The sequence below is a fragment of the Chelonoidis abingdonii genome, chromosome 21 (assembly GCF_003597395.2).
Source record: "Chelonoidis abingdonii isolate Lonesome George chromosome 21, CheloAbing_2.0, whole genome shotgun sequence".
Classification (NCBI taxonomy): Eukaryota; Metazoa; Chordata; order Testudines; family Testudinidae; genus Chelonoidis; species Chelonoidis abingdonii.
In genome coordinates, this window is record NC_133789.1 from 4,369,542 (window position 1) to 4,393,191 (window position 23,650).

At 46.0% G+C, this 23,650-nt stretch overlaps 2 protein-coding genes across 4 annotated transcripts in view; both read left to right on the top strand.

Annotated features, from left to right (window-relative positions):
• Nucleotides 1-501: 501 nt before the first annotated feature.
• CWC25 (CWC25 spliceosome associated protein) lies at nucleotides 502-13,239 on the top strand. 2 transcript variants are annotated; one of them, XM_032791352.1, is made up of 10 exons: nucleotides 502-598; nucleotides 1,619-1,791; nucleotides 2,511-2,747; nucleotides 4,297-4,366; nucleotides 5,279-5,406; nucleotides 6,457-6,520; nucleotides 7,420-7,616; nucleotides 9,228-9,323; nucleotides 10,103-10,264; nucleotides 11,697-13,239. In XM_032791352.1, the coding sequence occupies exons 1-10, from the start codon at nucleotides 581-583 to the stop codon at nucleotides 11,809-11,811; spliced, it is 1,260 nt and encodes a 419-aa protein (XP_032647243.1). In that variant the 5' UTR covers nucleotides 502-580; the 3' UTR covers nucleotides 11,812-13,239. The 2 variants fall into 2 exon arrangements, with proteins under 2 accessions (XP_032647243.1, XP_074915740.1); XM_075059639.1 differs by lacking the exon at nucleotides 502-598 and adding an exon at nucleotides 955-1,130.
• Nucleotides 13,240-14,425: 1,186 nt separating this feature from the next.
• Nucleotides 14,426-23,650, top strand: part of PIP4K2B (phosphatidylinositol-5-phosphate 4-kinase type 2 beta) — a 32,643-nt gene continuing 23,418 nt past the window's right edge. Inside the window, exon 1 of one of the 2 annotated variants that reach the window (XM_032791350.2) lies at nucleotides 14,426-14,617. In XM_032791350.2, the coding sequence (XP_032647241.1) occupies nucleotides 14,441-14,617 (177 nt within the window). In that variant the 5' untranslated portion in view covers nucleotides 14,426-14,440. The remainder of the gene's footprint in view (nucleotides 14,618-23,650) is intronic. The other variant, XM_032791351.2, reaches the window with a different exon arrangement.

Below are 23,650 nucleotides of genomic sequence, written 5' to 3' on the forward strand. Positions count from 1 at the left end.
GCCCCCACCAGGCCATCCCCAACTTGCCCCCCCCACTTCCTAGGCCGCATAGCCGACACCTGGGTCCTCTCACACCAAATGCCTCCCAACTTCCCAACCCTCCACCCCCCGGGTCCCCTCCCAAACCCTGCTCCCTCTGGGCCCCTCTCAAAATCACCCCCACTTCCAGACCCATCCTAGACAGCCCCCACCAGGCAGCCCAAACTTGCCCCCCTTCACTAGGCCCCATAGCCACATGGTCCCCTCCCCAAAAGCCTCCAACTTCCAGACAGCCATAACCCCACCCCCGGGTCCCCTCCCACACCCTGCTCCCTCTGGCCCCTCTCAAAACTACCCCCCCACATGCCAGACCCATAGACAGCCCCCCACCGGCCCATCCCAAAACCTGCCCCACACTGTGGTCTCCTCCCCAAACCCCCCCATTAGTTCCCTCCCAGACCCCCGTGCGCGGCGCCGGGCCTCGCCCCGGGCGGGCGCAGGAAGTGGCGCCATCAGCCGGGGCCCTGCGGTGAAGGACTCGGCGCCGGGCGCTGACGCGCGGCCGGGCCCGGTAGCGGGGCGAGCTCGAGTCTCCGCCGCTATGGGGGGAGGAGACCTGGTGAGGGGCCTGGGCCGGGCCGGGGATCCGGGGCGTGGCCCCCGGGAGCCCCCGCGTGGTTTTGGAGCCTGGACCCCCTGGAGTTTGCCCGGGCGGATTGGGGGCTGGGGGGCTAAATTGGGGGGTGGGGGCGTTGTCTGAGATGGGGGGGTTCGCGCAGGGGGGTAACTTGAAGCAAGCGAGTTGCCCCGGCGCAGGGGGCTTGAATTTAACCGTAACCACACGCGGACGCGTTTGCAGGATCGGGGCCCAAATTTGGGTTTGTGGGGCAAAAGCGAGAGGAAAAGGGCTTGGGACGCTTTGTAATCTCTTTGGGGCAGGGACTGTCTCTTTGCTGTGTGTTTGGGAGGCCCTGGTCCGCAGCTGGGACCCTGAGGTGCTACCACAATTCAGATAATAACTAATGATTCCCTAACCCTCTGCCTAAAACACAAACCAACCCTCCCTTGTTAAATTGAGGTGGTAAACAAATACCAGTGTCTTGGGGAAAAGGGACCCCCGAAGAACACAGTAGTTTTACAAAACCCCAAAGGTACAATGCAAAGTTACACCCGCACTTTGATGTTTAAACCTTGGGGATTTTTTTCGGCTGATTTAAAATCTGTGTCTTGTTTGCTGCTCAGGCACTTCAAGGGCTGGTTTAGGTGAAAGTGAAACTGTTTTGTCTGTTTTTACTGGCCAATCTGATTTAAATCACCCCCCCTCCCCCAAGGTAAAGACCTAAGCCTGCTTTGCTTGCATGATTACAGCTCCCACTGAAGTCAGAGGGAGTTGAGAGTCTGTGTGGAACACAGGAGCAGTCCTTAAATTTGCTCACTAACCTGCCTTCAGTATTAATAATCGAAAACATTCAGAAAGTAGATGAGGAAATATTTGTTAAAATATGGCTTCTGTGCCCCTTTGATTCATCCTCCTGGCGCCCCTTGTGAGAAGCTTGTGTTCCCGTTTCGCAGAGAGGCTTTGTGGGTCTGGGATATTAGCTTTCTAAAATCTGCTTGTACTGGTTCCTCTTCTCCATAGAATCTGAAGAAGAGCTGGCATCCCCAGACTCTGCGCAATGTGGAGAAGGTGTGGAAGGCAGAGCAGAAACATGAAGCCGAGCGGAAGAAGATTGAGGAGCTGCAGCGGGAGCTGCGGGAGGAGCGAGCCCGGGAGGAGATGCAGCGCTATGCAGAGGATGTGGGAGCAGTCAAGTAAGAGTTAGGCAGAGTTTTATGCTAGACTCTGTGTGTGTGCCCTGTCCCTTGAAAGTCCTGTGTGCATCATTTGTACTCGAAGTACTTTGTGTCACCAGGAGGAATTTCTGAATGGGGATGTTCTAGTCACACATTTATTTTAGGACTTGAATCGCAGCTACCAAATAACTAACTTTCCTGGCTGTCACATTATAAACTGTGGGTGCCATGAAAAAATGAAGATGCTTGTTATAATGGGCCATCAATTACTACTTCTGGTTGATTAGAATAGAGCTTTCCATTTATCTTAGGGCTGAGAGATAATTCCATACTGGGAGAAATTTCCTAGCAATGAAATCAATTACCCTGTGGAATTGCCTCCAGTTGTCATTTAAGAATGGACAAGGGCTGGAGTGTAGAGAATAATCCTGCTGTGACAGAGAGATAGATAAGACTTAGTCCTAATAGGTCCCTTCCATCTATTTTCTAAGCCTTAATCCTGTAAAAAAATTTACATAGGCATTTACTTTTCCACCCTGTGAATGGTGACATCAGCAGGATTATTCGCCGCATGTAGAGTTCAGCCCCTGTGTAGATTTTTGCAGGATCAGCGCCAAAGATGGGAGTTTAAGGTCGGCTTACTCTCAAGCATTTCTGTTTGTCTTTGCAGAGAAAAGTGAAACTTTAGAGCTGCTTGGAAGGAAAACAAAGTAACATGGCGTTTTTGCTTGAAACAGGAAAAAAGAAGAGAAGTTGGACTGGATGTACCAGGGTCCTGGGGGTATGGTGAACAGAGAAGAGTATCTGATGGGCCGCCCTGTGGACAAATACGTCTTTGAGAAGATGGAAGACAAAGAGGCAGGTTGTTCCAGTGAAACAGGACTTCTCCCAGGCTCAATTTTTGCCCCCACAGGTGTCAATTCTGTCCTAGACATGGCAAGCAAAATCCGGGAAGATCCACTTTTCATGATAAGGTACTAAATGGGATATTGACGAGGACAGTTAACCTAGGCAGGCAGTGAGTTGTGATCACTGCTTGATGATTGGCCAAAAACTGCACAGAGCTCGTCTGTTTTAAGACTCCTATTCTGTTTGTCACCTCGCATGTCCCCTGTCCACTTGTTTCCTTTATCAACCTGTTGTGTCTTGTCTTTCAGACTAGAAGCTATTTGGGGCAGAGACTGTCATTTACTATATATTTGTATGGCACAAGGGGGATCTGGTTGAGACCGTTAAGTACTTCTGCAATACTAATATTTGGTCTGATTGGCCCGCAACTGTTTAGATTTCTCTGCTGACTCTCAGAGATGTTGCATGCTGTGATTTGGAGTCTTTTTTCTTTTTCTTGCTGTATTCTGTTAAGCAAAAGAATTTGAGCAAGGTAGAGTTTGACTTAAGGTTTTTCCAAAAACCGAAGATTGTCTAGAGATCCTTTTGGTTCCTTGTTTCCTAGATGTTACACTATTAATAATCTAGACTCTCTCTCTCTCTCTCTCTTCCTCTACCCCCCCGCCCCCTCCCCCTGGTATGTGTGTCCCATTTCCAAGCTTCTCTTTGTGTTTTTGTTTTGTTTTGTTTTGTTTATTTCAAACTTGTAAATACCAAGCACTCATTTCCTTTCAGGATAAGAGCCAGATCCTGCAAACACTTACGTGAGTAACTTTGCATGTCTGAATGGTCCCACTGAGGTCTATGAGACCACCCGCATCCAGACAATTACTCGTGTGCTTAGGTGTTTGCAGGATGGGGGCCCAAGATGCATCCTGCTGCCCATGCTGTAGCTCGATGTGTGTGGGATTTTAAGCAGTTGATGCCCTCCAATAAGAAGTTGTGAATTCTAAATCCTTCAGTAGGAAAAAGAGGCTGCATTCTCTGCAAGGCTGTAGTTTTACATCTAGCTCTGGTGTAAATGATTGTATCGCAGTTGCATAGAATTAAATTCTGTAGCTGGATTTTGAAAGAGACCAATAATGGTCTATTTGAAAGAGACCAATAATCATAGTTACGCGTGCAAAGGAGTGCTGTATCTCATGCTGCAGGGTGTAAACAATTGCTCTGTGACTCTAGAAGGAATTTTACTTCCCATGGGCAAGGCTTTGCAATTGTCTGAGGTATCAGACATTCACCAGTGTCTCAGCCAGGATGGAGGGCATCGGGACAAGTAAGTTCCTTAGACAGGACTTGATGGAACCGCGGAGCCAGCCTGCACAGGGATATAAAACAGTTTCTTGATTGACTTTGCTATTCAGCATTAAAAAAACCCCAAAGGCCCCGATCCTGCGGTTGGATCTGTGGACGCACTTACAAAGTCTGCCTTAAGCCCTAGTGCAGCCAACACACGCATGCTTAACTTTACTGCCTTAAATAGCCCCATTGATTTCAGTGAGACATCTCCTGGTACTAAAGTCAACTCCGTGCATACATGTTTGCAGAATCAGGCCTTGATTCGTGCTTTGAATTAATATTTCATCTTTGATGTTATGAATGTTCTTTGAAAACCCCGATGTTGCTTATTTTTGTTAGGAAAAGAGAGGAAGAGAAAAAAAGGGAAGTTTTGAATAATCCTGTAAAAATGAAGAAAATCAAAGAACTGGTATGTATTCTTTAACAGAAATCAGAAGCAGAATTTGCACTGAATTGAGTGAGAGCAGAATTGGGGTCCAGAAGAAACGCCCTTTAGAGTAGTGGCTCTCGACCTTTCCAGACTACTGAACCCCTTTCAGGAGTCTGATCTATCTTGTGTCCCCCCAAGTTTCACCTCACTTAAAAACTACTGGCTCACAAAATCAGACATACAAATACAAAAGTGTCACAACCTACTTGTACTGAAAAGTTGCTGACTTTCTCATTTTTACCATGTAATTATAAAATAAATCAATTGGAATATAAATATTGTACTTACATTTCAGTGTACAGTATATAGAGCAGTATAAACAAGTTACTGCATGAAATTGTAGTTTGTACTGACGTTGCTAGTGTTTTTTATGTAGCCTGTTATAAAACTAGGCAACTATCTAGCTGAGATGATGTACCCCATGGAAGACCTCTGTGTCCCCCCAGGGGTAAATGTTCCCCTGACTGAGAACCACTGCTTTAGAGAGAGGAATTTTTCTGTTCCCTGGATCCTTTTGGATAAGAACAAAATAAGCTCTTTCATACAGAAAGTCTCTCAGCAACTGTTTTTTTTTTTAAAAACCCAGCCCATGGGCCATGTTATCTTTCCCCTTTCACTTACTTGTTACATTATTGTAACCAATTATTTTCATTCTCAATTCTCTTGTCACAGATCAGCTATGTCAAGTCACAGAGACAGTGAGGAGGACTCAGTTGGGCTCCATAGTAAAAGTCCCTTGCCTCCTCATAAGAGATTTTGCAAAGTGTGCGTTGTCCTGAGACTCTGTCCATACAGAATCTAATCTTTGTACAGCCTCTCATGATGGTGACTGTCTAACGAGTGTGTGAGCAGCAATGATCAGCCCCGAATTTGGTTTTTTTTGCATTATAGTTGCAAAGCACCTTGGAAAGAAAGGAAAAAAAGAAGAAGAAGGAGAAGAAAAAGAAGCACAAGAAACGCAGACATCGAAGTTCTAGCAGAGAAAGCACCAGCAGTGACGACGAGCAAAGCAGAGTGAGGTACGTTTGGGGGTTAAAAATCTCTACCCAGCCCATTGGGTTTGCATATAATATAGGAGGGATGAGAGTTCACTCTGTGACTCGTAAGGTCCCTAAGGCAGCTTGCTGTGCTCCAGTTGACTGCACAATCATGTGCGTTTGAGCAGAGCTGAACGTAAACCGCAACCTAATCCTGATTCCTCCAGGTCTTGTTTTAACAGGAGTAGTTGGTATATTGTAGTTTGCTTCCCTTTTTGCTATGCCAGCCCCAGGTGCCGTTAACGATAAAGATCTCTGTTAGCACAAGATGAAAATTGCTAACCAAAATGTTACTGCTGAAATCCTCTTCTTCACCCTGCATTCTCATCCCATCACCCCAGTCCTTTGAATCCCTGCTCTGCAATATCCCCACCTTACTGCAAGCCCATTCAAGCGCCTTACCCTGGCACTGCACAGTTTTGCCACTGCCTACATCTCTGCTTTCACTACCTATACTTTCACTTATACCTAAACAGTCCTCTTGTTTTATTACTCCATTCATCTCTCTTGTTCCTCTCATGCTGCCCCTCTACTTGGAATGATTTCCTTCTCATCTGTCAGTCCCCCCCCCCTTCAAATTCCTTTATAAACCCCATTTTTATGAATCTGATATTTTTCATCAGTCTCTGCACAACTGACCCTCCCATCCCTGGCCTGCTGTCTCATTTCTTGTGCTTTTCATTTACCTTCTCTTTCCCTGTCCCAAAGACCTTATCATTTAAGAATGTCTTATTCTGCCTTTGTAAACCACTCAGATCATGTTGTGGTGCTGTGTTATCTATAGTTATAACATGGTGATTTGTGGGGGGATGATACACGAACCTTCAGTATCATTGAGGGGACTACATTTTATTATTTTTTATATTTTCTGTAGGGGAAAAACAAATTGGGAAAACGCACTCCAGATACATACCTGTCATGTTAGACTGTTGGATAAACTCTGAAAGGTTTAATGGCTACAGTGGATAGAAAGAGAGATTGTATTCTTAGGTTTTTCCACTCCAAAGACCGTACTTTAATTTTTGCGTTTAGATCCAAGAAGATGGATAGTTCTTGGGAACCTGTTCATCCCAAAGTCCCAGGGTACGGCTTACAGGTAGGCACATGTGCTTCTCACAACTTACTGTCTGTAGAGTATGCCCATGTAACTGTTAGGAAAGCATGGCTCTAGAGCTTATGCAGTGGTTTTAGGCTCTGGAAGAGGACTGAGAAAGGAGGTGGTTTTGTGGGTAAGCTCCCATTGGGACCAGAGATTCAAGTCCCATCAAGGATTTTGTCCTTCCAACATAGGTGCTGGAACTGGGGGTGCTGTCGCACCTCCTGGCTTGAAGTGATTTCCATCACATACAGGGTTTACAGTTTTGGTTCAATGGCTCTTAGCCCCCACACTATACAAGTTGTTCCAGGACCCCTCCCTTCCCAGGTGGATAAGTCAAGTTCCGTTCCATTCACTGTGCCAGGGTCATATGTTTGTCTGACTTTATATCATGTTATTTAAGCCCCTGGGGTGACATAGTGGCTCTATTGAAGGCAAAGATAAAACTCCCATTGACTTCACTGGATCCAGGATTTCACCCCTCGTCTTGCAGAAAAGCTCTTAACAACCAAGTTCTTGTGTGCCAAGATCTAGTGGGGCTTTTCACAAGAGCAAAGATTTGCCTCAGTTTTCTTGGCCAGACTTTCCTGTCCCCTTACTGTTGTGGTTAGCTGCTGCACGCCACACCAGAAGTGGCTGGATTTTCGGAGCTCTGTGTAGTAGTAGCAAGTGCTTGGGGATGCAAGGCCCTATAAATATATGTTCAATGTGGCTAAAACCACTATGAACAGAGAAATCTTGGGAATGGATGGAGTTGTAGATGATGCCTTTAGCCTCTGTCCCATACATGTGCATTTGCCTAGCCTAGCTCTTTCTGCCTCATCAGCACTGCGCCGGGGCTCCCACGATTTGTGCATTTAATTGCTCTCTGTTGAACGATGTTCTCTTCCTAATTCCAGAGTAGAGACCTTGACCACAGTCACCGGCCTCGGCGCTCTCCAGCTGCTGGCCAGGAGAAAGCCGCTCACAAACACCGAGACCGCGCTAGGTCAAGGAGCCGGTCCGGGTCTCCTAAGAGAGACAATGGCAAGAAGAGTACAGAGGAGGAAGAGTCTGAGCGCAGGAGGTCAAGATCGCCTCCTCGGCATGGTGAACAGTGAGTGTGAAATCTTCACTTTGAAACAGATTAAAATAAAGGGCATGCGTGGCTCCTCTAAGGGGAGGAATTTGCAGAAGTCAGTTGAATGCTTAGCAGCAAAATTCCTCCTATTATCCCATCAGCCTACTTGTAACTCTTTCCCAATGTTTCTGCGGCGTTAATTTCTCACATCACTTTATCCCAATGACTTGAAATTAAAGCTGGTGGAACTACCGATGCCTGGCTTTGCATCAAGTGCAAGGGGCTGCCTTTGTAGCTGTTGTAGAGATCTCCCAAACCACAAACAGGGCTTGGGAAGCATTTGGTTTTATTCAGTAAATAAATTGTAATCTGTGAATTATCCCTTTATCCCAGAAATGAACAAGGAGAGACAGGGTAGGGTGAATAGCAAGTCTGAAAAATCGGGATGGGGGTGGGGGGTAATAGGAGCCCATATAAAAAGAAGCCCCAATATCAGGAGTGTCCCTATAAAATCAGGACTGTCCCTATAGAATTGGGACATTTGGTCACCCTACATGAGACACACCATGCATTACAATTTACAGAGAGAAGTTGTTTAAATTTAATCATTCTTATGGTGGAAAGTTTTTCCAAATATTCTCACGTCACTGACACTCCCTTCTTCTAAACCCCTATCAACCCTTCCTCCCCAAAAGGAAGTTTAATAAAATCTTAATCAAAATTCCGACCCCAAGCAGAGTTGTGACCCTATAGAGGAAAAACTACCAGAGACTCTATGAAATCCACCAAGGACTTTGCTCTTGCTATCAGTTTTACATGGAAGGAGCTCAGATACAAAGATGATGGGTGATAGTGTAAAACCCTAAAATAGATTGTTAGAGGGACATTGACAATTTGGAATCTGGTCAGTTTTTTACAAAATAGTTGCAGCCCCTGGTATCCTTGCTACTCACACTTTTGTATTCTTTAAAACTTTTTTTTCCCCTCCTATTGCTGCAAATAAAAATGACCCATACAGACAAGCAAAAGAACTATTTGGGAAATCAGTGGAAGCAAGTTTACTCAAAGTGCAGCCAAATGCACAAAATAAACAACTGGAGAATTTTTTTTTCCTCTTGAATCTCTTTCTATTATAGTCATTTTAGGGGCTTTTTGTTTTAAAAAAAATTCAGGCAGTGTGTGTTTTTTTTTGTGTTTTTGTTTTTTTTAAAGTTGATAGTGTCCCTTTAAAATATTGTTTGACGGTTAACATGTCACTGGCTTTAACAAAATATTTGGTACTTCGAGATGCTCTGAAAAATGGTATATGAAGCAATTATTGTTATGAATCTTTACTTCCACAGTCATTAAGTGTTGATAAACCTTGGATACTAGTTATTCCCTGCCAGTGCAAAAACTTAAGTTGAGTAAAAATAAAACAATTAAAAAAACCATGAAAATAAATCAAGTATAAAAATTAATTTTTAAAAATAACATCCATTCTGCTGAAAGTGACAGGTAATGCACAGGAACTATAGGAGAGCTCTTATTTCAAAATGCCAGTGATTGTCCTTGTGATCTGTTAGATATCTGGTTGATACAGGAAGAGGCCATAGGTATGTTGATATTATGTGCATGTGGTGTTAAAAATTCTTTCCTGGATTACAGGTACAGCACCAAGGTGGACAGGAAAGAAAAGGAAAGAGCTAGGAGCCCTTCCCCTAAAAAAGGATACCGACGACAGCATGCTTCAGGGTATACTAGGTAGGCAAAATGTTGCACATGTGGCACCTTCATAAGGAAGCTGTCCAGGCTGATCCTAAAATAATAGGCAGTGAGTAATGCAAAAACATAATTATATTAACTAGAATGGACCAAAGGTGAATGGAATGAACCACAGCAGGACAGGTGAACAGTCCGAACAGTGTTTGATATTTCTGAGGGTGTTGTATTTTACCATCTCTTACTGCTTCCCGTTGCGATGCATGTTCTCTTCCTGGTTGTTCACCTGCCATGTACCAGCCTGCGGGGGTGAACATCAAGTCATCGTTTTATCCCACAGGCTGGTAGCTAGAAGCATTCTATATCAAGGCCATCAGGATAATGTGATGCCCCTGTTGATGTCCTCTTACCAATCAGTTTAAAAAACAAAAAGGCTCCTTCCCTCTGTGGCCCAGTGAGAATAGTGAAGATCAAAACCCAAAAGACATTCCACTTAAGTGTGTGCTTAAGCACTTAGTTGAATCAAGGCCCGAAGAAAGCTGTGTCAGAAATGCCAAGAACTTGACGATCAAATAGCTATTATGGAAAACATCCCGGAGATGGGTGGCTATGTTGCCCGTTTCTGTCTTATGTCTTGAGAATGTTCATACTTCAGAGCTTCAGCAAACAAGGAAGTTCTCCTCTGGGATTTGCTGTGTTCAATAATGTAGTGGATTGTGTCCTTGCTATGAATAACTTCTGCATTAGAGTTTAGGGATGGGAGAGGCAAGGGGTTGGGGGAAGCTATCATAATTAACAGCGCTGTTTCTGCCTCCCAACAGAAAGCTCTCCGCAGAGGAGCTAGAGCGTAAGCGTCAGGAAATGTTGGAAAACGCTAAGTGGCGGGAAGAGGAGAGAGCAAACAATGTTAGGAGACACCAAAAGGAGGAAGAGCGGGAACGAGAACTGGAGAAACTCAGCTCCCGAGATGGAAAATTCCTGCAGTGAGTGTCTTGCTAGCCCACTCCTCTAGATGAGTTAAATGCAGAGAATAGTCTCCCAAGGGAATGGGGGAGACATTTAAAATTAGACTCGACAAAGACACTGTAGAGAATAATCCTGCACTGGCTGCAGGATGGGATGAGGTATAGAACCTGATGGAGCTTCTCCATCTCTACTGACTGATTCCACATTGTACAGCAGAACTAAGGAGGTTTAAATGTTTTTGTTTGTTTGTTTGTTTTTAACCTAACTCTCTAAAAAAGAGTGATCAAGACTTTCATGACTGCCTAGTCATTCAGTGCGAGTGATTTGTGGAGCACTATAGAATCACGTGGTGTTTTACAAGCAGGTAAAGAAAAAATCCCTGTTCTCAGAACAGGCAATATCAAGGCCTGATCCCATAAATTCCCTGTACTTAGACCTCCCATGGGAGTCTATGTGCAGATGGCTTGTGTGATTGGGCTCTAACTAGATCAAGAAATAACAGACCATGCGGGGTAAGAGGTGTTATGAGAGAGAGGCATTTGTGAACACAAGGGGTGAGATCCTCCCCACTGGTCCAGGCTGTTCATGCTGGGTAAGAGTTGGAGCATTGTAAAGTGGCTTGAAAGCCTCTTATCGGGCTGGGAGAGGATTCTCCCAGCATGGAACCTGAGGAAGACAGCTGTGTAGGTGTTTTCTGAGGACCGGCTCATAGACCTGGGGATAGGGGGTGTGGCAGGAGTGGTGTATACAGTGCTTTAGCCCAGGGAGCCCCTATGAACTGTCTGAATTATGTTGGAGGCTGTTCTAGCCCCTGGAGAAGCCCAGAATTGGGAAAGTGCAAAGTAGCTTAAAATCACCATAGACAACCCTCTTGGGCAGAATCCAAAGTTCTCCCCCCCTCTCAGAGCAGACAAGTTGACAAATTTGGCATTTTGTGCGTTACTTGAGGGCGTGGGAGGGGCATAGGATATTGTTTAATAATGTGGCTTGAGTCTTAAAGATGATACATCAGGGATCACAATTATCCCTTCTTGGCTGTAGCTAACATCGCAATTTACAGCATGAGCTGTACCTGTTGGGTTCCCAGAGGAGCACTGCCCTGATTTGGGGACAGATTGCTTTTCCCTCTTGTATGCTTCTCAGAAAGCAGCAGAATCTCCTGTGACAGATACATTGGTAATTAACAGTTCTGTTTGGAAGGTTGAGGAGTAATTGGGAACCTCTTAAAATCTATACAGAGAAAAACTGACCCTGCATATGTGATATTTAGTCTGTCACAGGCTAAACCATAGTCATTCAACTGTTCCAATGCAGACTGCATTAGGAAGCAGCAGCCTGTTTCCTATTCTAGCTGATGCATGAGAGTCCAGGAACAATGAAGCTTGACTGGAAAGCCGGTAAAATTTAGACGGATGATATGACTTTCTTTCTCATTCAATTCTTCTGCAGCCACATAAGACTGGAGAGTGCGTCCACTTCCTCTGTAGAGGATCGGGTCAAACGCAACATCCACTCCATCCAGAGAACACCAGCTGCCCTGGAAAAAAACTTTATGCAGAGATGAAACTTGCTCCCCTCCTGCTGATGTGCTGGCTCACGGGGGCTTTTTCAGAACAGTTCACAGGACACTTCTTCTCAGAGGGCAGCTGCCCCATGCACAGAGGGATCCTCCAACAACCTGCACAGATTTCTGCAATGATATTTACTCTGTGAAAGGGAGCTGGACTTCTCTATATCAGCACAGAGTTCCTTGGCCTTCTAGCTTTGTGAAGGCATTTATACCTGGAGTATTAAATTGCAACAAGCTGTTTGGTGGAGCTACCCTCCACCCTTATATTCTATTTTTAACACTTTACCAGATCTTGCTTCCTGTTGCCCACCTAAACCAGCATCCATTTTTAATACTGTTCTCAGACACAAATTTCTGGTAACTAATTACCAGACTCATTGGGCAAGTTGACCTCTTTCGATGCTTGAGAAAGGATCTATTTTATCAATACTCTAGAATCGGCCATGGGAACAAATTCACCTGTGGAGTAACTCTGCTAACTTCTGTGAAGAGACACCAGAGACAGACTTAGCTTGATTAGTATTCAGTGTCAGCAGTTTGGGAATAGGCAAGGAGGGTGTATGGAGTTAGTTTCAGACATATCTGACCTGAGAAATATCTATAGAAATATGCCAAGTTGCTGGCAGGTTTGAATGATGTGTGTTAGCAAGGCAGAGACTTGAGTGAAAGGAATAATAAACAAAACTCAAACAAGATGCAGGTAATAGAATAAAATATTTCTCTGGGATTTTGTACATATACATGGAGTAACGGGCATAAGTACAGGGGTGTATCTGACTAGGCTTTTTTTTAAAAGTACTTTTAAAAAAATCTCTGACTCGTTTCCAGAAAAGAGGGTTAGATTCTAATTGCAGAGAGCACTGTCAATTCATCATTTAGGGCCTTGGAAAACTGTCATAAAAATGTCCCCTCTCCACATTGATGAAAATGAGTATTGCATACAAAAATAAAACTGTTGTGTTGATAAGCAGACAAAAAAATGTGCAGTGCTGAGTAACAAAATTCTGTTTGCTGATGTGTAGATGGGGGAGGGGTCATTATTTGGAGGCTGAGGGTAGGAATGTGAGAATTAGGGATTTCTCCATTTTATGAGGGGTCAGACAAATACACTTTGTAGCTCAGAGAACAAATTTTCATGACAGTTTTGCAAAGCTGATTTAAGTACTCTTTGAATTAACCATGCTGTATAAGATGTTTTCCTTTGGCAGATGATTATTGCTCTATAGTAGCTTACTGCTGGGTTATTCTAAAATTAGTGCAAATAGGAGTCAGAAATGAACCCACTTACTTTTAGGTATAATTTTTAAAAGTTGCTTAAAGACACAGTATTTCTCATACCTGCCTTTGTGTATTACCGCTGTGACTCCTTCATCCTTGCTGTTACAGCAATGGGTTCTATTAAATGTGGTGTGGCCTGTTTTACAGCTGTGTATTCAGTCTCATGGCTCGTAACCACTTGTCACAGAAACAACAGGAGGCACTAGTAGAAAAAGCTCTGCTTCGAGAGAGAGAACTAGAATTGCACAGAGTGACTGAAGAAGGCCAGACCAAACCATTCTAGGTCTCCTCAAGCATAAATGAGACTTACACTAAATGACTAGCCAGCAACCTTAAATCCTTATAGGCAGGTAAGGTAATAAACCAGCCAGCTGCCCTTATTAAAGAATCAGAGCTGGCTAACAAACTACAGATGTGTCCCTCCACGTAGTTGCTACGAGGAAGCCTGGGCTCGCTCACTGGAAAAGCCACAGTATTTTGCCCCTTGGCCTGTGTCGTTTGGGGGTGGGCGGGGAAGAAAGTGACATGTTCCCCTCAGTGTAGGCTGGAGTGGGAGGAGAGCTGCAGGTCCTAGGTCTCCCTCTTCCAACACGGGGATCTTGGAGGGGGAGCTAGGGGGACCCCTGGCGCGGCACGTGGAAGATGAGGAGGGAGGAAGCTGCCAAGCGCTACCCCCCATGTGCAGCTGTGCCCCTTTCGCTCGCCCTTTAAGAGTGTGGTTACATAGATAGCAGACCATTCATAATTCCAGGCGCCTCGCTGATCATTGGCTACAGCCAGGAGGGGTGGGGCCAGACGTAATACATCACTCAAATTGGGCGAGACCACCACTGGCGAGAGAAGGAGGGAGGCATTTTTTCCGCCCCCTTTCTCTATCTCGCCCCTTCTCGTGGTTCCCCCATCAGCCCAGAATGTCGGACGTGTCCTTAGGGTTTCCTAGGGGAACTCGTCTGGGACTAAACCTGGACCAGGCAGTAGCTCCCCCTCCTACACTCCTGCTCTCAGTACCTCTTGCCAATGTGGGGAATGGTACATCCCACTCTCCTCCTCCTCAGGCCTCCGCCATCTTGGCGCCTCCTCAGTGCAAGAGCCGGAGCGGGCTCGGCCGGCTACAGCGGCTCCTCCTTAGCGCTGGAGCGAACCACTGCACGGAGGAGCTGCTAGCGGGGCGGACGGAACCATTGTGGGGAGAGGGAGAAGCGAACGGGCCGGGGCGGACTGCTCCATCGGGCGGAGGGTGTAGGGGTTCGGGCGGAACCACTGTTTTGGGGGGAAGGGGGGTGTAACGGGCCGGGGCGGAACCATGCGGAGGTGCTGCTAGGGTAGGCGGGGGGGCGGATCCGCCATGGCCTCGAACTGCGCGGGGGGCTCGTCGGCGGGGGGCGCCGGGGCGGCGCTGGGGGCCGCGCTCAGCGCCAGCAAGACCAAGACCAAGAAGAAACACTTCGTGTGTCAGAAGGTGAAGCTGTTCCGGGCCTCGGAGCCGCTGCTCAGCGTCCTCATGTGGGGGGCCAACCACACGGTGAGGCGAGCCCGGGATCGGGGCCCTTCCCCCCGCCCCCCCGCCCCGGGACCCCGCTCCCCACCCGGGACCTGGGCCCCCGAGCCCGCCCTCGGGGGGGGGCCCAACCACACGGTGAGGCGAGCCCGGGATCGGGGCCTCCGAGTCCGCCCTCGGGAGGGGGCTCAACCACATGGATTGGGCCCCCCATCCCCTTGGGGTCCCCCCAGTGAGGAGCCCCCCCAATGGCCTGGGCTGGGGATAGCTCCCCTCCTTGGGACCCCCCCAATGGCCTGGGCTCTTCCAGTAGTGCCCCCATGTGGGGGCAACTGTATCCTGAGGAGACCCTACTGTTGGGGGTGTTTCCCCATCCCTCTGAGGGTACCCCCCCCTCCCCAGGACACCCCCATCCTGGGCTCTCACCGTTCCTTATGCTGGGGGGGTAACTCCATGCTGAGGGGATCCCATGCACCTCTCTGTCTCAGGGATGTTTTCCATCCCCTGGGATCAGGGCCCCCACTCTGGACACTCCCACCCCGTCCCTTGGGGAAAGCTGCACCCCAGGAACGGCCCTTTTTCCTTGGGCATCTATCGCTCAGGTCTTGGAGCTCATCCCGTTGTTTTTCTCATCCCCTCAGGGCTCTGACACCTCTCAGCCCAAGGACAGGGCCCCCCATCACTCTGGAACCAGCAGGTCCTGCTTGGGGGTGGGAGGTAACAATATGGTGGAAAAACCTAGAGGGTCCCCTGGGATCCCCATGCTCTCTGTGAGAGGCCAACTGTACAGTGAGATCCTGGGAGACCCTGTGTCTCTGGCCTTCCCGTTCCCAAAGATCCTCCTGCTCCTCCACATCCTTATGTGGGAATCTACCCTCAAGTGGTTAGCCAGGAAGGACCGTTGGCCCCTCCCGTCCAATCACACACACATTGGACATTCCCCTAATGCTAGGAAACCACAAAACCAGCCTTAGCATCCTCATAGTAGGTCAGATGCACAATGAGGAGATGCCAGGATTCTGTTCCCATTCATTCTTCCCATGGAAACCCTTACCCCAAACCTTGGAGCCCGTGCTGAATGTTGACAATCTGGGTGCCATGTCCCAGGTGAGATCCCAGGGCATTGGGGCCCATAGATTTCCCATGAGGATAGAGTGACACCTACCTCAGGTCGAAGCTGTGGGGGTTGACATGAATATCTGTGAAGCGCTCTGAGCTCCTCACCTGTTGCAGTCTCCTTTGGATCCTGCTTCTGACAGCTCAGTAAACTTCTTCCCCCAACTGCTGTGATTGCACCCAAACTCTTGCACTGTTCTCCTCATATACCCAGATGGGATGGATTGGAAATGACTGCCTCATGGCTGTGGCAGATAAACTGCCGTGGCAGCAGTTAAAGATCTGAAATCCATCATCCTAGTAGAATATTCTTCTGATCATGGAATTCCAGAAACCTTTCTCTCCTCCCGTCCTCACTTCAAATTTAATGTACTCCTTTTCAGGGCTGGGAAAACATTATTCCTTCTCATGGAGTGAAAGAGCCTAAGCTATCCATTCCTGCAGAATTCAGTTTGCTGATTATTATTTATAAAGCTTTCTAACTCATATGGTGGTGAAGAAAACCTCCCAAATATAACAGGATGCATGTTGTCTTCCTGAGTCAAAAGATGCTCAGGTGTTTCTGCTGCTGCTCAGAACTTTGCCAAGAAGCAGTGTAATGAAATTAACAAGACTTCTGTCAGCTTCACTGCCTCCATTAGAAGCTGTGAAATCAACAAGATTCTTAGCAGTTTCACTTGGTGCCTCATAGTTACTGGAGCAGTTGCCACTTGGAACTTCTTGGTGGCCCTGGTCCCTTTTTTATTGGCCCTTGGCTGGTATGAATTTGGAAACATTTTTAGAGCTTGAATTGTTACATTGCAATAGAATCTATTAACTCTCAGAACACTTGGCTGTGAAATATTTACTCAGAGAGAGGGAGGCAAGGCGAAAGTTTGGTGCGAACACCAAGTTAGTAACATGATTATCTCAAATATATATTATAATGAAACTGCTGCCAGAAACTGCAAAGCTACATCCTGTGGATTCAGAAAAGGGTTTAGAAAATATCAGTTGTTTGTCAGGAGGGAGGGGAGTGAGTGTCACATCTGTGATTTCCTAATGAATTGTTGTCAATTAATTTTGATTTTACTTTGTTGCCACTGACTTTGTTGCTGAGAAGGCATTTAGGTGAGGCTAAAATAGTTGGAGCCCAGTTTCACCATCGTGTAAAGCAGAACAGAGTTTAAATTATTTGTATTTGCTTTACTAATGAGCAGTTGCTCATGCAAGCCTGTGTTTGAGGAGTCCTCAGAATAGGGCATCACAGAGTTATTTCTATATAAGGTGGAATCGCTTATGTGCTACAAACAATGAATTAGGCCAATTCTTATTATGCAGCAACTGTCTGTAAACAAGGCCCACTGCAAATGGAAAAGAAGAGTTGAACCTGTTTTACAGTTGGCCGGCCCTGAACAAATATTGACAGGAAAGCACCTTTTTAACTTTACAATTAGAGAAGAAACCTGCCCAGCTCTTAAGATGACAAATAACAGAAGCTGCAGTGAGGGTAATGCTTTGAGACAGTCTTGTCACTGCCCAGCGCATGGACTAGCCCAATTGGTACATGTGCTTACTGAGAGCTCCTGAAACTAGATAGTGAGGCATATAGTTATGAGTTTTATTGATCACGTCTGTTGCCTGTGTATTTATGCCACAGTTCTACCTCAAGTTCCAAAGCCCTGTCCCAGCCTAAACTGAGCATGGTATAATATGTAGGAAGGATTCTCTGCAATCCAGTCTCTCCTTTGGGTGTTCCAAAGGCTTGGTGAGAAATCTGAAGGGTTTGTCCCCAGGAAGTTATAGATCACGCGTGGAGTCCTGTCTTCCTATCCAAAGGTATTGAAATAGACTTAGTGTTTGAATAGACTAGGCTTGCATCCAAGCACAGCAGTCGTCCAGGATGCCTTACTGGGCACTGGTTGTACTGGCTGGTATATCTCAGCTTCTGCTGAATCAATCCAGTGTGAACAGGAAGCCACAAGCATTGCAGCTGTACTTTTGCAGCCAGTCTTCTTAATTCCATGCTATGATGCATTGTCTCTCACCTGAAAATGTATCTGAAGCTCCTGCTCATAGACAAGGCCCCGTAACATGGCAAGCGGAATCTAAATTCTGCTCCATGGTCTCTGAGGCACCGTAGAGGAAATTCTGCAACAACTCCAGATGTTTTTGGTTTGAGATTTTTATGAAATATAAAAATGAATAATATTGTTCCAGTAGCCCCATGGCATTTATTTTGCAACTGTGGAATAAAAAAAATAGCTGGAGGTTTGCTTCAGTGATCAGCAGTGGGAGTGTTAACGGTGTTGTCAATGTCACTGCCATCTGTAGGCTTCAGAGTTAACTGCTTCTTGTGATGAATGAGGTGGGTCACATCTCACCACTCCTATTCAGGCTGTGTGCTCTATAAAGTTTAAGTATATTTTCAATGTTATCTTTGCAACTATAAGGGCTAGAGACTTTTTTTTTAGAAGCTTACATTCTGGAGCTCATTTTTCTGCAAAGTGTGAACTCGATGGCCATAGAATGCACGGCCCTATTGGATAAACCCTTTGGGAGTGCCCGAATGTATTTGTACCATCATGATTGTGATGGTTGTGTCAAAAATAGTTACAGTTGGGCCAAACTGTTCCATGGACAAAGAAGACAAACAACCATTTTATGCGATCCGTCTGCTTGTTTTGTAAAGATACACCCTGGGGTCCATTAACTTATTCTGGTAACAGCTAGGCCTCCCTTGGGTTTAAACAGGCTTGCTGGCAGCTGATGCAAATACAGTGCATGGTGGGCAAAAGTAGATGATGTGTCTGGAGATGTTAGTACATGGAGACTGGGAATTATTTTTTACGCCAGTTCAAGCTATAATTCTGTCTGACACTGTCTGACATCATCTATACTGGCTGTGCTAAACCACATTTAAGCTGAGTGGGTCTGAACTGGTTTTTGATTGTACTTTGATACTTCGTGGCCCTGTGTAGACAGGACCAACAGTAATGATGGTTGGCAGCTGAATCTTTGAACCTGAAAGCTGCAGTGGGGGGTAGAAGCTTGTTTTTGCCTCCCTTCCTCCCTCTCCCCCCCTCCCCCCAAAAGAAGTGTGAGAAGTTGTGCAAATCAGAGAAATAGAGCTGGGAAGATTCCAAGTCCCATTTGTGAATGGCTTGTGAGTTGCATTGAAGAATTAAACCATGTTAAAGATGGCATCCTTTGGTGGCTCGCCACAGATGCTGTTGTCATGGCTTTTGGGGGACAACAGAAGATTCAGGCTTCTCGTTGCTGGCTGTACATTTAGTGTCCCTCCTGTACATCACTTCATAGCCTGATTGAAAGTGTTTGTGTAAGGAGTGGAAGAGAGGAACACCAAGACCGGAGGTGAAAATGTTAAATTGTGATGAGATTCTTGGAAGGGATAACTACACTTCATGAATCAACAGTGTTCTGTGCAAGTGGTGAGACCATAATTCTCGTTGTAAGGGATTGGCTGTACTAGATGACAGGATTCTTGTGTTTGCCAGTGGTGGTGAGTGTCTCTCCCTGTTTCTACATGTTGAACGGCCATGTCTGTGCAGATCAAGTTAGCCTTTGTTCAGTGAGATGGTAGCTGTAGATCTGTGGCCTTTGATGGGAACAAAGGGCTGGCTTCTGATCTGGTGTGAGCAGGTGCCCCTCCATTCAAATCCATATATTCGTGATGCTGTCTCTGTGGATCTTGCTAATGGCAACATTCTCTCTTCTTGAATCTCCATTTATTGAATGAAGCACCACCCAATCTCACAGGATTACTGGGATTTTGTGCTCAGCCAGTACAAAAGGAGGCCCTGGAGGTTTTTCGCCTTCCTCTGCAGCGTGGGGCATGGGTCGCTTGCTGGTGGATTCTCTGCAGCTTGAGGTCTTCAAACCACAATTTTGAGGACTTCAATAACTCAGTCATGGGTTAGGGGTTGTTATAAAAGTGGATGGGTAGGGTTCTGTGGCCTGTCTTGTGCAGGAGGTCAGACTAGATGATTATATTGGTCCCTTCTGACCTATGAGTCTATGAGAAGGCAGCTCTTTGGTATTCAGTCCAAATAGTAAAACTGTGATTTGCAGCATACCATTGTTTTTGGCATGCCATATAAACTCTGGCCATAGAGATGCATCTGCTATATACTGTTTTGAAATCCACTAAACTGATGCACTCAGTCTACCATATGCCAATATTCATCACATCCCTAATGTTGATTGTTTCTTTCGGGGCTGTAATTGACCGTTAGGGAGTGCGGTGTATGGCAACAGGATTGATAACCAGCGTCAACGACCTTTGCCATACCGTGACCTCATGTTGCAACAGAATGTATTTTGGAACCTTCTCTTGAGATAATGAGGGGAGAAATAGTCCAGTGGGCTGGATACTGACCACGGTTCTGCTCCTTGCTCTGCCATAGATTGACTTTGTGACCTTTGGTAAGTCACTTAGTCTTTCTGTGCTTCAGTTCTCAGTCTGTGAAAATGGGAATAATAGCACTTATCTGTTTCATAGGGGGCTTGAGAGGATAAATACGTTGAAGATTGAGACAGTTACTGTGATCAGGGCCATATAAGTACCTAAGATACATCAGAAAAACTCAACTGGATGATCTCATGGCCTGCAACCCTAGCGTATTGGGCTGCAATTCCACCACAGCTCACTAGCTATTCAAGATTACGCCAGGTCAGTGGAGATCTCTGAGGTGCTTCAGGAAGGGGTGTGTTCAGTGTCACTAGGAGATGCTCGTCCCTTAATCAAACAATATCTAAGGGTGGTACTAGGGGCCGTTTTCCTGCAGGAGTTTCCATCTCTGGGATGAGCTGTAGAACCAAAACTTACTGCTAATGGCTACAAAGAGTTCCATGGCATAATCTGTCTAATTAATCACACTTGAGCTCAGGAAAACTATATTTTCTCAAACCAACCCACACGTAGGGTTTTAATTGTGTACACTATTCTTCTTCACTTTCTGCCCTAAACCATTGCGCTGGATTGCGGTCTGCAGTTGAGCAGTTGTATTCTGCTCCAGATGGTGATCCCTACCTATATCCTTTACCTACCTCATGAGGATGTCATGGAGCTTGATTAATGCTTGCAAAGCAGTTTGTGTTCCCTGGCTGAAAGGCACTAGAAGGGAACAAAGTGTTTTTATTTTCTGAGGAAATTCCTGCTCTAAACAATCCTGGAGAACAGACTTGGATATGCTGTCATTTAGATCTTGTTTGTAAACACATTGTGTTGTCCCATCAATTTACTAATGGTAATTGCCACTTTGAGGCTAGAGTCAGGTTTTGAAATGAAATTATGCTTTTCCTGTTTACCCTGAGAACAGCTGGCCCTGAATGGCACAGAATATTGATGTCTTATTGAATACGAAATCACCCTTGCTAATAAGGATGTTACCCATTGCAAATAAACCTAGAATCCTATTGATTACTGCTGCCTAAGAATTCAAGGCACTAAAGAACACCACAGCTTGCCCCACCTGTGTATTTACAGAGCAATATGAGCCATTTTTATTTTATCTTGTACAAAGGAGGAAATTGCATGTCCTGGTTAGTGGTATTGTGCTTGCACTCAGGTGAAACCAGAAGCGTTTACTCCTTGTTGCAGTGACTTTTCTGTTTGAGATATCGTCAGATAGTTCCATCTAAAGTGTGACCTGCTGCTAAATTCTGTAATCTGCCCTCCCTATTCTCATGATTCTGGGGAGTTTTGTTTTAAATTGATCATGATGATGACTGGCATGTCATCCTATTTAAATCAGAATTCTGGGGAAAGGGTTCGATGCCAGATTGACCAAACCCTGGCAAAAATGCAACTGACCAGGTACAGAATGGGCAGCAGCAGCAGCGTATGCCCTTCTTACCCGCACTCCTTTACTGACCAGGGCTGGGGGATTGAGTGTCCCATTTGAGTCTTTGCTTTGCTGTGGTCTTGCCTGGAATGAGAATAGAAAGTCCAGTGGCAATTTTAAAAAGGCATAATGGGGCCCTGTAAAGTGACAGTTTATTTTTCAAGACCGCCCAAGAACTGATTTAATCTAAAAGGTCTTTTTGGTAGGAGGAGAATGGTTGGAAACAACTTGTAGAGGGCCAACAGTGTGCCAGGCATTTTACATCCCTGCCCTGAGTGCTTATGGTCTAGGACGGTAGATAATGTATCGATGAGATTAGATTAGTCAGCAAATGCACGGACTGAAAGGTGAATCTCAGGGTCTCTTTAGCGAACATAAGAGCGGCCATATGGGGTCAGACCTGAGGTCCATCTAGCCCAGTGTCCTGTCTTCTGTTCATTTCCTCTGGGGCACCTGGCATTGGCCACTGTCAGAACAGGGAATCATCAAATGATCCATCACCTGTCACCCATTCCCAGCTTCTGGCAAATATGCTAGGGACACCATGTTACGGCCAACACATGAAATCTGTCCCCTTCTCCCTCCACTGGCTTCCCACAGAATATTGAGTCAGGTTCAAAGTTTTGGTTCTCGTCTCCATGGCCTGGGCCCAGGGTGTCTAAAAGATAGTGTGGCTGATGTCACTCCTCTGGCACAAAGGGAGCTTCTGCAATAAGAGTAGCGCTCGTCTGTGCAGGAAACAACTTTCTCAAGGGTTGGCCCAACACACTAGAATGAACTGCCCCAGGAGCCAGGGACCATCACAAACTTCGTCACCTTCTGTGCCAAGCGCACAGTTCTTTGATTTTGCTTTCTCAGTAACGTGCGTCTGCACACACTCGTCTCCTTGGGGAGCAGATGAAAGAACAGACACGACAGATGTTAGTCACCTTGCTTAATGCGCTGTTGGAAGGCAGTCGGATACTATGGTGATGAGAGCAGTATGTATTGTAGCATGCCTTTGTAGTTCCACCTTTATTTGGTCAAGATTTAACATCTAGTGCCTCACTCCTCTGAAAGGACTATGCTTAATAGGCCCTTTGGAAGACATATGGTTGGTTGGTCTTTTTTGGGGAGGACTTTTAGAGTTCAGTGGCTATTAGCCAGGATGGTTGGGGTGCAAGTGTGTGCTCAAGGTGACCCTAAACCTCTGAATGCCGGAAGCTGGGAGTGGAAGACTGGGTGGATCGCTCTACAGTGGCCCTGTTCTATACACTCCCTCTGAAGCTTCGGTGCAGGCTGCTACCAGAGACAGGATCTTGGGCAAGATGGACCTTGATCTGACCCAGCAGGTCTGCTCTTATGTTCTTATGACTTGGTGGGAAAAGATGGATGCACTGAAAACAAGTAGTAATGGTTCTGACTTGAACTTTGAAAGGCAATGTGAGGGCAATAGGTTTATTTTCTGTCCTTCAAATCCTGAAAAAGGATGTAAAATATGGCAGCTGTCTGTTATAGTAACAAGGTATGTGGGTTACACTAGTGGAAGGTCTGGGATTTGCTATGTTCAATCCTGTACTGGTGCCAAGTGGAGACCTGACATAATTTCAGAGGCAAGGGAACAGCAGGGATTAGAAACACCTGGTCAGCTCTTTATTCTGTTGATCACTTTGTAAGGTAATGATCCTCTGATGGCCCTCTTATCTCAGGGCAAGTCACTTCCCATGTTCAGTATAGGATTGTAATACACTCCTTTCAAGGGAGCTATGAAGCATAAGTAACTCGAGCTTTGAGATCCCTAGAGGGAGCTATAAAAAAATGAGTGGAAGGGGAGTGTTAGTGAGGCACCAGGAGGGTCTTAGGATCTTTAACGCAGATCAGTGTAAATTGGGAAAGGTGCTTGGGTTTAAACATCCAATCCAAAGAGCAATGCTTATAATAATGCAACACCCCAGTACAGCACCTACCCTCTTGATACTGGATGGCAGGAGTTCACATCTCTATCTAGAGGGCAGCATGAAATACAGGTGCCTAAATGTCTTACCACATCATTCCGATGGCTTTAGAGGTGGCGCCATGCTACTCATGGTGTGTCCGCCTGGCGCTCATGAATGGT

Coding starts and splice junctions, on each gene's coding strand:
- CWC25 (XM_032791352.1), top strand. Junction 2,748..4,296: donor GATCCACTTTTCATGATAAG/GTACTAAATGGG, acceptor TATTTTTGTTAG/GAAAAGAGAGGAAGAGAAAA. Junction 10,265..11,696: donor CGAGATGGAAAATTCCTGCA/GTGAGTGTCTTG, acceptor ATTCTTCTGCAG/CCACATAAGACTGGAGAGTG.